The sequence below is a fragment of the Dendrobates tinctorius genome, unplaced genomic scaffold, assembly GCF_039654945.1.
Source record: "Dendrobates tinctorius isolate UK_male_01 unplaced genomic scaffold, ASM3965494v1 ptg000226l, whole genome shotgun sequence".
Taxonomy (NCBI): Eukaryota; Metazoa; Chordata; class Amphibia; order Anura; family Dendrobatidae; genus Dendrobates; species Dendrobates tinctorius.
The window spans coordinates 146,382-159,166 of NW_027361893.1; the positions used below are offsets into that span (position 1 = coordinate 146,382).

The following is a 12,785-nucleotide window of genomic DNA, read 5'->3' on the forward strand; positions in this document are numbered from 1 at the left end:
TCAGTGGGTGCTCTCATCCGCTGGCCTGGCTGCCTTTAGAAAGACTGCATGGACCAGGGCTCATACCACTGAACGCCCGCTCTATCTCCCTGTGGGCAACATACTACACAGACAACACAGGGTTAGGGTAAAACAGTGTGGCAATACTTTATTGAACCAAAACACCCAATAGTAAACAGAACAATCCCAACAATTGCCCCCAACATAGTGCACATTACAGGGCCTAACCCTTCTGCTCACTCGCCTGGATAACAGTAGATTTTACGTCAGAGCTCCCAGGGTCGATATTCCACCTGTGATATACACACAGAGAAGAGATATTGACAAGCGTAGGGAGATGACCGAGAACAGTCCATAGAGTCCATGGAAGGTCCAACTACAGTTGACACAACGTCAGAGCTCCCAGGGTTGCTATTCCACCTGTGATATACACACAGAGAAGAAATAACAACAAGCGTAGGGAGGTGACAGTCCATACTGTCCATACAAGGTCTAAAGCCAGTTGACACGAGAGTCACCACCTGGCTTATCCGACCATCTCCATGGAACAAGGCAACCAGCGGGTCCCAAAACCTGGCTTTCTCCAAACATATCCATACTTGAGAGATGGTCAATGGATCAGATCTGTTTCCTTCCAACCGAAGCCGATAACTCCTAGGTTGTTTCCCTTAGAATGATAGATCCATGTCCCTCGTGATGGTGCCATGATGAATTGGCTGCTGTCCTCTCTCTCGTCCATTGAGTGTTGTGCAGACTGGTAGCTCTCTGTGTGATGAGATGAGCTCTGGTCTCTCCATGTCAGGGTCTTTTTATACCCAAGGCAAGAAAGCTATTTTTAGAATTGCCCAGTGTCCTTCAGTACACCCTCACAGCCTTTACCTATCTCCCTTCGAAGTCAACAAACTGGTTATAGTATACAATACACAATTAGCATATCAGCTCACAATAAACAGATAAGCACTCACTATGTACAAGACACTATTACAGACTTACACAGTATGTTAAATGGCATGAAAGTCTGTATTATTGACCCACCAGATATTAACACTTAAATCCACAAGCCAATATACAGAAAAAAAGTCAATTCTTGTGGGTTTACAAAAACATGCTTGTCTGGGAAATTAGGATACAATCTGGTTTCTTCACACTCCTCTCCATGCAGCAAATGCTACTGTAGCTCACACAAGGATTTAGTAACAGAACCCAGATTATAAAGGGGAGAAGAGTGGCTAACCAAGCACAGCTGTGAGCACAGGGATTTCCAACATGGCCGATGAATCTCTCTTCTGCCAGAAGGAATAAACACATTTAAAATGAAGGAGGAGTGCCTTTTCTTTTTCACTACATGGGATGACAGTCCGGTATTGCTGAGTCTCTGATGGGTTCAGCTTACAGAAATCAATGTTTTAACTGACTCTCTTCTTCTTCATAGTCCTGGTTTGTGTTGTGCAGTACATGATCTGGATGTTAGGAATGATTTTCTTTCTCCAGTTGAAAAGTTGCATGGGTGATAAGATTTGGTCTGAATATGTCCTCTGGTGTCTAGCCCGAGCTGAAAAACGTTTCACGGGGCCTCCTAAATCTTCACATTCATGTTTGTCATGAACTATGGCAAAAAAGTCCATTCAGCTTCCACTCCAAAACCTTTCTTGTGATGGCAGGCATTTATAAAGTTTTTCTTATTTTTATGGAGTGCAGAAGAGCCATTCGAGAAGTAGTAGGCCTTGCTCAAACTAGGTAGGATGTCAGTCGTTATCAATGAAATCATTTTTTGGGGGAACAAATTAACAGCTATGAATCATGAAGTAAGCACTCAAATATCATAAGTACACTGTTGTACTTTATTTCTGACTGTAAGCAGAGCTGGCTGATTACTATTCAGCTAAGCAGACAACAGACCAGATGCTGCTCTCATCACACAGAGCACTGGGAGAGACATTGCACAAGGGAGACACCGCAGGGACCATCCCCTGAAATGAGCCTAACTGTTATGAATTCCCTGGCTCAGACTTCTGAGCTGAAGCTGCCCCTGCTCCCTCCGGTGGTTACTGGAGGTAGTGGAGCTGACCAGATTGACAGATCTGCCACCTGATGATGATGATGATGACAATTGGAGATCTGGGGTTACTGATTGGAGTATTTAAGTCTGCAGACTTCCTGCAATCCCTGCTGGTGATTGCTTTTCTGTGCATTCAGAGGTCTGATGTCTCCTGCCCTGATCCTGCATTGTTCAGCTAAGTGGTTCATTTGCTAATCCTTTGCATCTGATCTGGTTTTGTCTTTCTCTGCTTGTTGTGCGGGTTCAGCTTGCTCCTCTGGGGGTTGTGCTGGACCACCGCTCCATATGTTAGGCCGGGGTCACACTAGCGATTAAATCGGACAAATGCAATGCGATAAGAAATCGCATTGCATTCATCCCAATGTTATTCTATGTTGCTGCTCCCATCATGCGATTTTTTTTTTTTTTGAACGGATCCGATCCTCGGGACTCCCTGCAGCCTCAATGACGTCAGCAGGAGTCCCTGCAATTTAATACAACGAATTAACCCCTTAAATTAACCCCTACAACTCCATAATTTTACCCACAAACCCTCATCTAATTAATAGTGATAGACATAACGAAAAAAACATGAAATGAAATGGTTAACTATATGTAAACCATGTGTCATTTCATGTCGGGCAGGAGAATGATTATACAAAAGCCGGCAAATGTTTCTGAGGCTATACTGCTATGAAGAACTGTATGAATTCTAAATATATATATATATATATATATAAATGTGTCTCTATGACATGTATAAAATATATATATATATATATATGTATTTAATGTGTCTAGATCTATTCATTCTTTGTGTGGGGAAACCTGTCATTGGGCTCCATTATATGTCCATTTAGCTATCCTGCGAGAAAATCTCACCAGACGGATGTCAAACGGATCCTTACATGCAATTAAAATCGCATCAATGAAGAAAAATCGCACCAAAAACGGATCAATGGTTAAGATACCTTTGTGCGATTTCGGACCGTTAAAATGGGACCGATTTTTTTATTCGCTGTGTGTGACTCCAGCCTTACGGCCTGTGTCAATTTGTTCAGTCCCCTGTTATATTGGTCTCTTTTGCTTTGCTCCCAGTACAAACCGGAGTGCTGATATAGTGGGGGCGAAGTCATGTGACTTCAATGTTTTTTTGTACATCAGACGTGTTGGATTTTTCAGGGTTTTTGCGTGATTGCAGACAGTGTCTTTCCTTTCCTGTCTAGTCAGTTTGGGCCCCATCGTTTTGCTCAGTCTACTTTTCTGCCTGCATTTGTGTTACATCTTGTCTCACTGACAATATATGTTTGGGGGCTATCTATTCCTTTTGGGGTCTGCTCCGGGGCAGTTTAGATTTCACCTTTCTTGCTTTAGGCTTAGTTGGCTCTCCGGCTGTGCCGAGGCGTCTAGGGCATCGTAGGTATGCTTCACGGCTACTGCTAGTTGTGTGGATAGGATCAGGGGCCGTTCTGTCTTGTTATCACTTGCGCTCACCCGCGGTAAGGCTAGTTTCACACTATCATTTATGAGCGCAGCGACGGCCTGCGCACGGCCGCCGCTAAGCCCCGCCCCCTGCCGCGCCTCCGGCGGTAGCTCCGCCCACCGGCGCATGATGCTGCATGCGCCCTGCGTCCCCTATCTTTATCACTGGGGGCGCAGGCCGTGCGCAGTATGCGTTTGGCGGCGCATGCGTCCTTTTGACGGTGCGCCGACCTGCGCCAAACGCAACCTGCTGCAGTTTGGTTGCGTCGGCGCACCGTCAAAAAGGCGCATGCGCCGCCAAACGCATACTGCGCATGGCCTGCACCCCCTGTGATAAAGATAGGGGACGCAGGGCGCATGCAGCGTCATGCGCCGGTGGGCAGAGCTACCGGCGGGGGAGTGGCTTAGTGGCGGCCGTGCGCAGGCCGTCGCTGCGCTCATAAACGCTAGTGTGAAACTAGCCTAAGTCTTCGTCCAACTTCTCCCGCAGAAGACTTTTACCTACTCCTCTGAGTTCTTCCATTTCTTCCCTAAGGGTCTTGTTCACATTTTGCCACATTGACAGGTGACCACTGAGATCCAAGACTTCTTTCTCAAGCCCTTCCACATCTTCTCTTAAGGTGTTGTTTGCGCTGTGCCACGTTGACAGGTGACCTCTGAGCTTCAAGACTTCTTTCTCGAGCTCCTCCACTCTGTGCTCGGCCGTTGTCTCCTCACAATTTCTCGCTCGAGATGTTCCTTCACTGTCTCTTTTATTAACTGTATCTCCTGCTCTAGTTCTCTTTTGGCCAGTATGTGTTGCACCATTACTTCTTTAATTATATCGTCAAAAGGTACCCCGGGGTTAGTCCCATCAGTTGAGTGAACCCCCCAGTTACGCTCTGACTGTGTCTCTACTCCCGTTATCTTCTCGATCAGGTTACCATCCGTCCTGTCACGAGTTTCAGTCAGCACAGCACTAGATTCTGTCCTAGTGGTGGATACTGGCAACAACACGTCACACCACACCGTACGGTGAACCCCCAAGACACTCTGTCCGTGTGTCAGCTCTACTCTTTTTGTTTCACACCCTTCTCATTCACACCGTTGTACCCTTCAGGTGACATCCGGTCAGTAAGTTCGTCCGACACCATTCTTTCTCCGGTCGCCCCTATGTCTGGCCTGTCCACGTTAGGAGGCGTCAGTGTCTCAGTGTCTGCTAGCCCTACAGTAGAAACGTCTCTATCCTCCTTCCCCACATCATCAAATATGACAAAGTCCCGGTGCTTCTCGAAGGTATGCACTAAGTTTGGTGGCATCCTACCGCCTTGGCACTCCCCCTTTTTCATCTCAATCAGGACTCTGTCCACCTTATAATTCACAACGCCCCCGTGGACGCAGCGAACTCTGACGTTTTCCTCGGTCAGAGATAAAACGAGCGGCGTTCCTGTCATAGTCACCTGACTCTTGGAGTCCAGCCTACCAGAGACTCCTTCCTAGTACAGCATCACGGTACACACCTGGGGCCCGTCATTACTACCCGGAAAGGATATCTCACATTCCTCCCAAGACATACACATACACTGCGGTACTGCAGACATACCCACTAACTCAACCAGTGCTGCCATTTCCTGAACCACCCCAATTTGGGTTACCGCCCCCTCCCGGGACTCCACCCCTTTTTGGGTTACCACTCCGATTTGGGTCACCGCCCTCTTCTGGGACTCCACCCCCTTTCGGGATCTCACCATGTCCGTTATACCGGTCTTCTCAGACCACAGTACACACAACAGTTTGTCTTAACGATACCACACAAGTCCTTGTTGGCACCACCACAGCTCCTGCTGTCACCGATCACCGACACCACCGGCTGCTGTTCACACACACAGCGGCTGGAGTCACTGCAGCTCCTGCTGCACCGTCTTCGTGGACCCGCCGATCCACCAGAAGCCGCTTGTCCCCTTCGTAACCCCACCGATCCACCAGAAGCCGCTTGTCCCCTTTGTAACCCCATTGAGTTACCGGAAGCCACTTGTCACCTTTGTGACCCCACTGAGCCACATCAAGCCGCTTGTCACCTTCTTGACTCCCACTGAGCCACCACAGGCTGAGTTGAGAAAAGAAAAACACCACACAAAAAAAACTCACGTGTCCTGTCTGTGTGCTATTCAGGAAGCACCGTCTCCACCTGAGACTGTCCAACACACAGGGCGCACAGGGTGCTATTCAGGGAGCCGACGCTCTTTCCAGGGTTTCCCAACACACCGGCCTCACCAGGTCCAGGGGCTTAGCGGGTGCTATTCAGGACATCCGTCTCAGCCTGAGACTACCCAACACAGCCTCACCAGGTCCAAGGTCATACCACGTGCTCCAGGGATCTTCCCAACACTGTCCCTCGCTCACTGAACCCTCCAGGAACAGTCTTTCCCACTGACCCGGTCAGTACAACACGATCACCTGTCTGTTACCTGTGTCGGCCCCACAGGTCCTCAGATACCTCTTCTCCTCAGAGGCACCCTATAGCAATCACCAGTCTCTTTCTCACTGATCCTGGTCAATAAAACACGTTTTTCACGACCGTCACCTGCTGGCCGAACAGGTTCTCGGACCCCTCTACAGCAGAGGTATCCTAGTAAACACCAGTCTCTTTCTCCTGAGGAAACGGCCGCACTGGGCTCACTGATTCGGACAGTGCCTTACTCACTAGGCCGCCCCACGGTTCCAGAACCACAGCCGGGCAGTGGCTTCCACAACCGTCAGCCGTCCTGGCTCAGAGTTGCCAGCACTGCAAGATACGCCTTTGGAAACCGTTGCCCTTAGCAACCGAAACTTTGCAGTCCTCTTCCGTTGCTCCCAGCAACAAGGCTACAACAAAGCTTCCTCCACCAAATGTGAGGTAGCACTGTCATTTACTTGGGGAATTCTCACTTGGCAGCGAACAAAACACATTCGGCACGGGTTTTCCATCAAACATAGCAGTCCATGCGGTTTATTATGCAGCATAAACCGATTGATTCTATCAACAAAACTTCACATAAACAGCAGAGCGTCCATTATAGCTTCCCACTGTAAACCCAGTGTTCACACAGGTTGTTCAATGTCCAGCACAGGCTCTCTTAGCCTCATTTATCTCACTCACGTCAGGGTCTCCACCTGGTTCCGTCACTCATGCTGCAGACATCCATATCCCTCCAGGGAACTTTCAGGCTCTGGCAGCCATTACACACAGCCACACACAGGCTGTTAGCCAGGAGACAATCATCCTCATGGGACCTTCCGCTCTGGACCAACCAGGTCCCTGCATTCACCACATGTGACCTACCCTGGCCACATTATATGGTCTATAGACATGCCCACCGGGTCCCGTGACTATGACCTCATCACAGGTCCTTCACACACTCACATAGCCTTTTACTACAGGCGTTTTCAGACACTGGGTGGGTTTGCAGGTAACCAGAACCCGCCCATCTCTCTAGTTACCTGAAGACTTCTCCCTTACACTTTGAAGGAAGACCTCAGCAATGATATTGCTGATCACACATGCACAAGTCTCCATCTCAAAGCCACCCACTTTGAGATACATAACCATCCTTCAGGATTCTGCCACTCATCCGTTATCTTGGGACCTCCACACAGCGCCCCCTAGTGGACCCAGTGGTTACTACACCACACTTCCCTCCGATAATCCTCCTACCACAGGTCATTCGGAAGATTAGAGAGGACAGTGCGAGGATAATTTTGATAGCACCGTTCTAGCCCAAGAGACCATAGTTCTCATGGCTACCAACCATGTCCATATCAGGTCCTTGGGTCCTGCCGTTGATCCCCAACCTACTCTCCCAAAGCCCTTTTCTCCACCCCCAAGTGGACAGCCTACACTTGTCGACGTGGAATCTGAGAAGCAGCTACTAAAAACAGGAGGGTTTTTTGAGACACAAATTACTACGCTCCTACAGAGTAGGAAGCAGTCTACTACACAGATTTATACAAAAATATGAAAAAAAAAATTTCTGCAGTTCTATACAGCCTCTCACTCCACCGGAATTCCGATAGTTCCTATCCTGGAATTTCTACTAAAAGGTAAAGAACTGGGTCTAGCAATAAAATCCAAGTGTCTGCATTAGGAACACTCTACGGCCATAATATAGCCGGAACAGATGGGTGTCCCGATTTATTACAGCTTGTAAACGGATGACCCCTGTTCACATACCTAGAATCCCTTCTTGGGATTTAAATTTTGGTTCTAGACGCCCTAACGGAAGCCCCTCTTGAACCAATAGACAGTATTTCTCCTAAATACTTGTCACACAAAACGACCATCTTAGCACTAATATCCGCTAGGAGAGTTAGCAACATTCAAGCCTTATCCATAGATCCACCCTTCCTACAAACGTATCAGGATAGGAAGGTATGAGGGATCTGGTTTTAAGATCAACCTAAGGTATCAGCAAAATTCCATAGGTCACAAGAGATACTTCTCCCCACTTTCTTCAGGGATCTCTCCACTCTTGAAGAACAGAAATTTCACACCTTAGACGTTAAGAGAACTGTCTTAAAATACATCGAAAGGTCCTGGAGCTGGAGGCAGTGTAGGGCTCTGTTCATATCTTTTCAGGGCTGTAAAGAGGGGTACGGAGTCACGAAGAGCACCTTATCCCGATGGACCAGGGATGCCATCCAATTAGGTTACTCCGCGAGAGATGAAGATCCTCCGGAGAACATCAGAGCTCATTCTACTAGAGCAATGGCATCATCTTGGGCCGAGAGGGGAGACGTTCCAATCGAAGCCATATGTAAGGCGGATCCCGCTACCTCCAGTGGGTGCTGTCGTGGACTCATTAAAAGAGCATTACCAGTAAGTAATCCGGCTTAGGCTACTTTCACACATCAGGTTTTCGGCGTCAGGCGCGTTCCGGCGTCGTGCCGGAGCGCCGGATCCGGCAAATGTTTAGTAAAACCGGATGTGACGGATCCGGTTTTCTGCCGGATCCGTCTTCCGCTTGACAGCCAAAACCGGATCCGTCTCATCCGGTTCATCCGGTTTTCGATCCGTTTTTCAACGGATTACGCTGGATCCGGTTTTTAAAATCGCCCCTTGTGGCCTTCCGAAAGGGATTGGCTACTGAAAAACTATATATAGCATGTTCCTACAGCCCTTCTTTGACAGGTTGTAGAGGAGAAAGTGCAGGTTGGAGAGAAGAGCAAGTTACTGGCGAAGATGGATGTTGTGATTGGAAATATTTTGACTAATTTGGCGGATTTTATAGCGGAGGCGAATCGTTTGAGGGTGATTGTTCTGGAGAAGGAGAGAGCGAGACAGCAGCTCATCAGGCATCGTAGACGACGTTTGTGGATCCACCCCATCACAGCCAAGAGAATGACGCGTGGGATCTATTCTACACTCTGCATGGACCTTCGACGAAACCCGGATAAATTTTTTGGATGTGTTCGGATGAAAATGGAGAATTTTGATTACTTGGTGGAGCGCATTGCATACCTCATAAGAAAATCGGACACCTATTGCCGCTTCTCTGTTTCACCCGCAGAGCGTCTGATGGTGACTTTAAGGTAAGCCACATTTATTGGCTATGCCTCGCATCAGAGCACACTTTCACTGCAATCTTGTTGGTGGTAGTTTGCATCTCCAAGTGTTAGAGCTGACTTTTGGTATGTAATGCTGTGATTTTAAACTAATTGATTGTTTTTTAATTCCCCACAGATTTCTTGCAACTGGAGAATCCCTTTCGTCACTGCATTTCCAGTACAGACTCGGGATTTCCACCATATCTGGAATAGTGAAGTACACATGCCGTGCACTGTGGGACTCCTTAGCTGAAGAGTTTTTACCAGAGCCCACAACAGAGAGGTGGATTGAAATTTCAGAAAAGTTTCAACAGATATGTCAGTTTCCGAACTGCTTGGGCGCTGTGGACGGGAAACATATCCGCATTGTAAAGCCAGCCGGATCGGGATCGGAAAATTTCAATTACAAGAAATATTTTTCAATTGTCCTCATGGCCATCGCTGACGCGGAATACAAATTTATTGCGGTTGATATTGGGGCCTATGGCCGCTCCAATGACTCTCAAATTTTCAAACTGTCTGCCATGGGGCGTAAACTGTATGGAAACACCTTCCAGTTCCCACCCCCTAGACCGCTGCCACAAACATCTGGCCCACCTATGCCATTTGTCTGTGTAGGGGATGAAGCCTTCCAGCTGTCAGAACACCTTTTGAAACCATACGGTAGCAGAGGATTGTCAAGAACAAAACACATTTTTAATTACCGCCTCACAAGAGCAAGAAGAATGGTTGAATGTACCTTTGGTATTCTGACAGACAAATGGCGGGTCCTATTGACTGCGATCAACCTCAAGACAGAAACTGTGGATGAGGTGATCAAAGCTTGTGTGGTACTCCACAATTTTGTTATCTGCAAGGAACCCATTTCCATTGAGGACACCTCTGAAGAAACCACCTTGCAAGATTACCATGACATTACCACTAGAAGTTCTGTGACGGTTTCAGTAATGAGGGACAATTTTGCACTATACTTTGTCACCTCAAGGCACAGTACACTGGCAGGATGACAGAGTGTGAAAGATTTGTGCCCTTAACCAAACTTGTGAACCTTCTGTACCAACAGTATATACCTTTGCCAACCAAAGTTGGCTATCTTGTCATGGTCTTACTGTTTTTACCTTTAGGCCACAGGTGTGTACCTGGTTGTGTTTTATGCAAAGTATTTCACCTTTTAACAAAAGTTGTGTACATTGTTAGGAAATCACCAACAATAAACACAACTTTTTAGGTGAAATACTTTGCTTCAAACACAACCAGGAACACAACTGTGGCAAAAAGCTAAAATTTACCCACAGTTATATACCTGGTTTTGAATACCTTTTTACCTTTGAAGTACCCTGTATTTGACCTTTTTTTTTAAACATAGCTCGCCGCAGAAAGAAATGACAGACAACCATTGTGAAACGATAATTTAACTTTTTACAACAAAAAAAATATTTTAAATAAATGTTTTTAAAGTGAAAAAAAACTTTTTTAATAAATGTTTTAAACCAAATGACCATTTTTATTAAAAAACACATTATAAATCTGTGTAGTGTGGGGTGGAAATACTGCTGGAGGGGCTGCGGGACACTTCGACACTGGGAGTGTGGAGAGAGGACTGGGATCGTGGTGGGGAAGGAACAGTTAGAGGTGAAGGTGTGGAAAAAGCTACAGAATGGGTGGACATGTGGAAGGCAGAAGAGGTGGTGGGCGGTGGAGTGGAGGGTTGGGCAGGGACTGTAGGAGCAGATGATGTTGATGGCAAGTTGTATGGGGAAGGAGTTTGGTACGGGGCAGGTTGCTGGAAGTGGGGAGGTTGCTGGTACTGGGGAGGTTGCTGGTACTGGGGAGGTTGCTGGTACTGGGGAGGTTGCTGGTACTGGGGAGGTGGATGGTATGTAATAAGAGGGGGAGGATGGAAAGTGGCTGGAGGGGGTGCAGGTGGAGGAACTACTGTGGTGGGAGGAGGAGGTTGGGAGGTAACGTGCTGGAGAGCACCGTGGCATGAATGCATTACATGCATCTGCTGGGTAGGAGAGAGCGTTGCCATGCGCTCCACAACAGACCTGAAAAAGGTGTGGTTTGGCGAAGATCTTGCTTCTGAATGCATGGTTTGCAGAAGTGTCTTCAACTCCAGAATGCTGGAGTTGATCTGCTGAAAGCCTGCGGAGATTTGCTCTGACAATACTTTTAGACAGTTCTGGAAAGATGCATTCAGATGCAAGAACTCTGGCACATAAGTCTTTTCCTGACCCCTCTGCCGCTGCCTCCCAGTACCCGCAGGTGTACTAGAGGTGGCAGGGGCAGAAGGGTTGGGTAAAGGGAAAGCGATCTCCTCACCAGCAGCTTCATGTAATGTAGGCGGCGACGATGCTCCTGCGCTGGTGGATGGGACAGATGGCTGTAATGTGTGGGAAGGTGCAGATGTACCGGGGCGGTCGAAGTGTCCCTCGGTGCCGGTCTCCTCAGGGATCGCCTCAGAAGGGTCCAACCGTGCAGGCTCCCGAGTGCTGCTCACCGTGCTGTGGAAGAAAGAGAAAAAAAAACTATTAAAATAGGGACATGGCATGGCCCTGGCTGAAAAAAAATTGTTACATCTAAACATTTTTTTTTCACATGTGGTGTGTAATATTTACCTTCTGGTGAGCATTGTATCCCGGAGGAATGACAGGGCTCGTGTGTACTTGTACTTGCTCCTGCGTCCTCCAGATCCACTCGGGGCCCGCATCTCTTTATTGAACTCCTTCTTGAAACGATCCCTCACAGACCGCCACCGCTTCACAATTCTGTCCCCTGAAACGAGAAAGGACAATGTGGTTAGTATACAACATCAGTGTTTCCCAAACTCCAGTCCTCATGGTCCCCAGGGGTCATGTTTTCAGGATTTCCATAGTAAATAGAAATCCTGAACACATGATCCGTGGGGACCACGAGGACTGGAGTTCGGGAAACACTGGTTTACATCAAGCAAATGGTACTGTATATACTTACGCTCTTTAATCTGGGCCCGAGCATCGAGGTCCTCCCAGCGGTCCACAAGGAGCGAACAGATTTCCTCCCAGAGTCATCGGGTAACGATAAGGTCAGCGTGGCGGCGGTCAGCCATATTCCAGAGCGGCTCCCTTTCTCTGACGAGATCGATGAGGTGGTCCACATCTATTCCTCCATCCTCACTGTCTGAGTCGGGAGCACGCTGTGAAGGCTGTTAAAGTAAAAGAGAAAAATAGCAAAATTAGTCACCACAGTTAAGACATGAAATAAAAAGTGTACCAAAATTTCACTTAAATATTATACTTACACGCTGGTGACCGCCACGTTGCTGTCGCCGACGACCCTGGGAGGCACTGCGAGGACCTCTTGGCCGAGCACCAGATTGGGAAGACTAGAGAAGAAAAGAAAAAAATTTATGTGTTTGGATGTAGGCATTTGTTTGCTGTGTGTGGTCTGCAGAACATTGTTTTCTATGTGTTGTGTGTAGTGTGATGTTGCGTTTCTGCGTTTGATGCCAAAATCTTACCAATTGTGAGCCCACTCCAGGTGTCTGTCCACCCCTTCCTTCTTCTTCTGGGAGCTCCTCTTCATCTTGTGATTCCTGTTTTGAAATAAAAGGCAATGAATAGACATATATTACAGAGATGATGGATTTTGGAAATAAAAACTTACCGTCAAACGCTGACGATGCGAGGGAGGGCTCCCAGAAGAAGATGTGCTGTCCTCTTGC

The 12,785-nt window shown here is 47.6% G+C and overlaps 1 protein-coding gene across 1 annotated transcript; it reads right to left on the reverse strand.

The window, feature by feature from the left end:
• Positions 1–10,556: 10,556 nt before the first annotated feature.
• On the reverse strand, positions 10,557–11,887 carry LOC141059278 (uncharacterized). Its single transcript, XM_073555587.1, has 2 exons — positions 11,701–11,887; positions 10,557–11,586 (listed from the first exon to the last, which is right to left on the reverse strand). Exons 1-2 carry the CDS (start codon positions 11,790–11,792, stop codon positions 10,602–10,604), a joined length of 1,077 nt encoding a protein of 358 aa, XP_073411688.1. The 5' UTR covers positions 11,793–11,887; the 3' UTR covers positions 10,557–10,601.
• Between the last annotated feature and the right edge of the window lie 898 nt (positions 11,888–12,785).

Bases quoted from the DNA above. Each gene is read 5' to 3' on its own strand.
- LOC141059278 (XM_073555587.1), bottom strand. From the start codon at position 11,792: ATGCGGGCCCCGAGTGGATCTGGAGGACGCAGGAGCAAGTACAAGTAC. The intron at 11,587-11,700 runs GTAAATATTACA...TTTCTTCCACAG, and splicing joins GATACAATGCTCACCAGAAG to CACGGTGAGCAGCACTCGGG.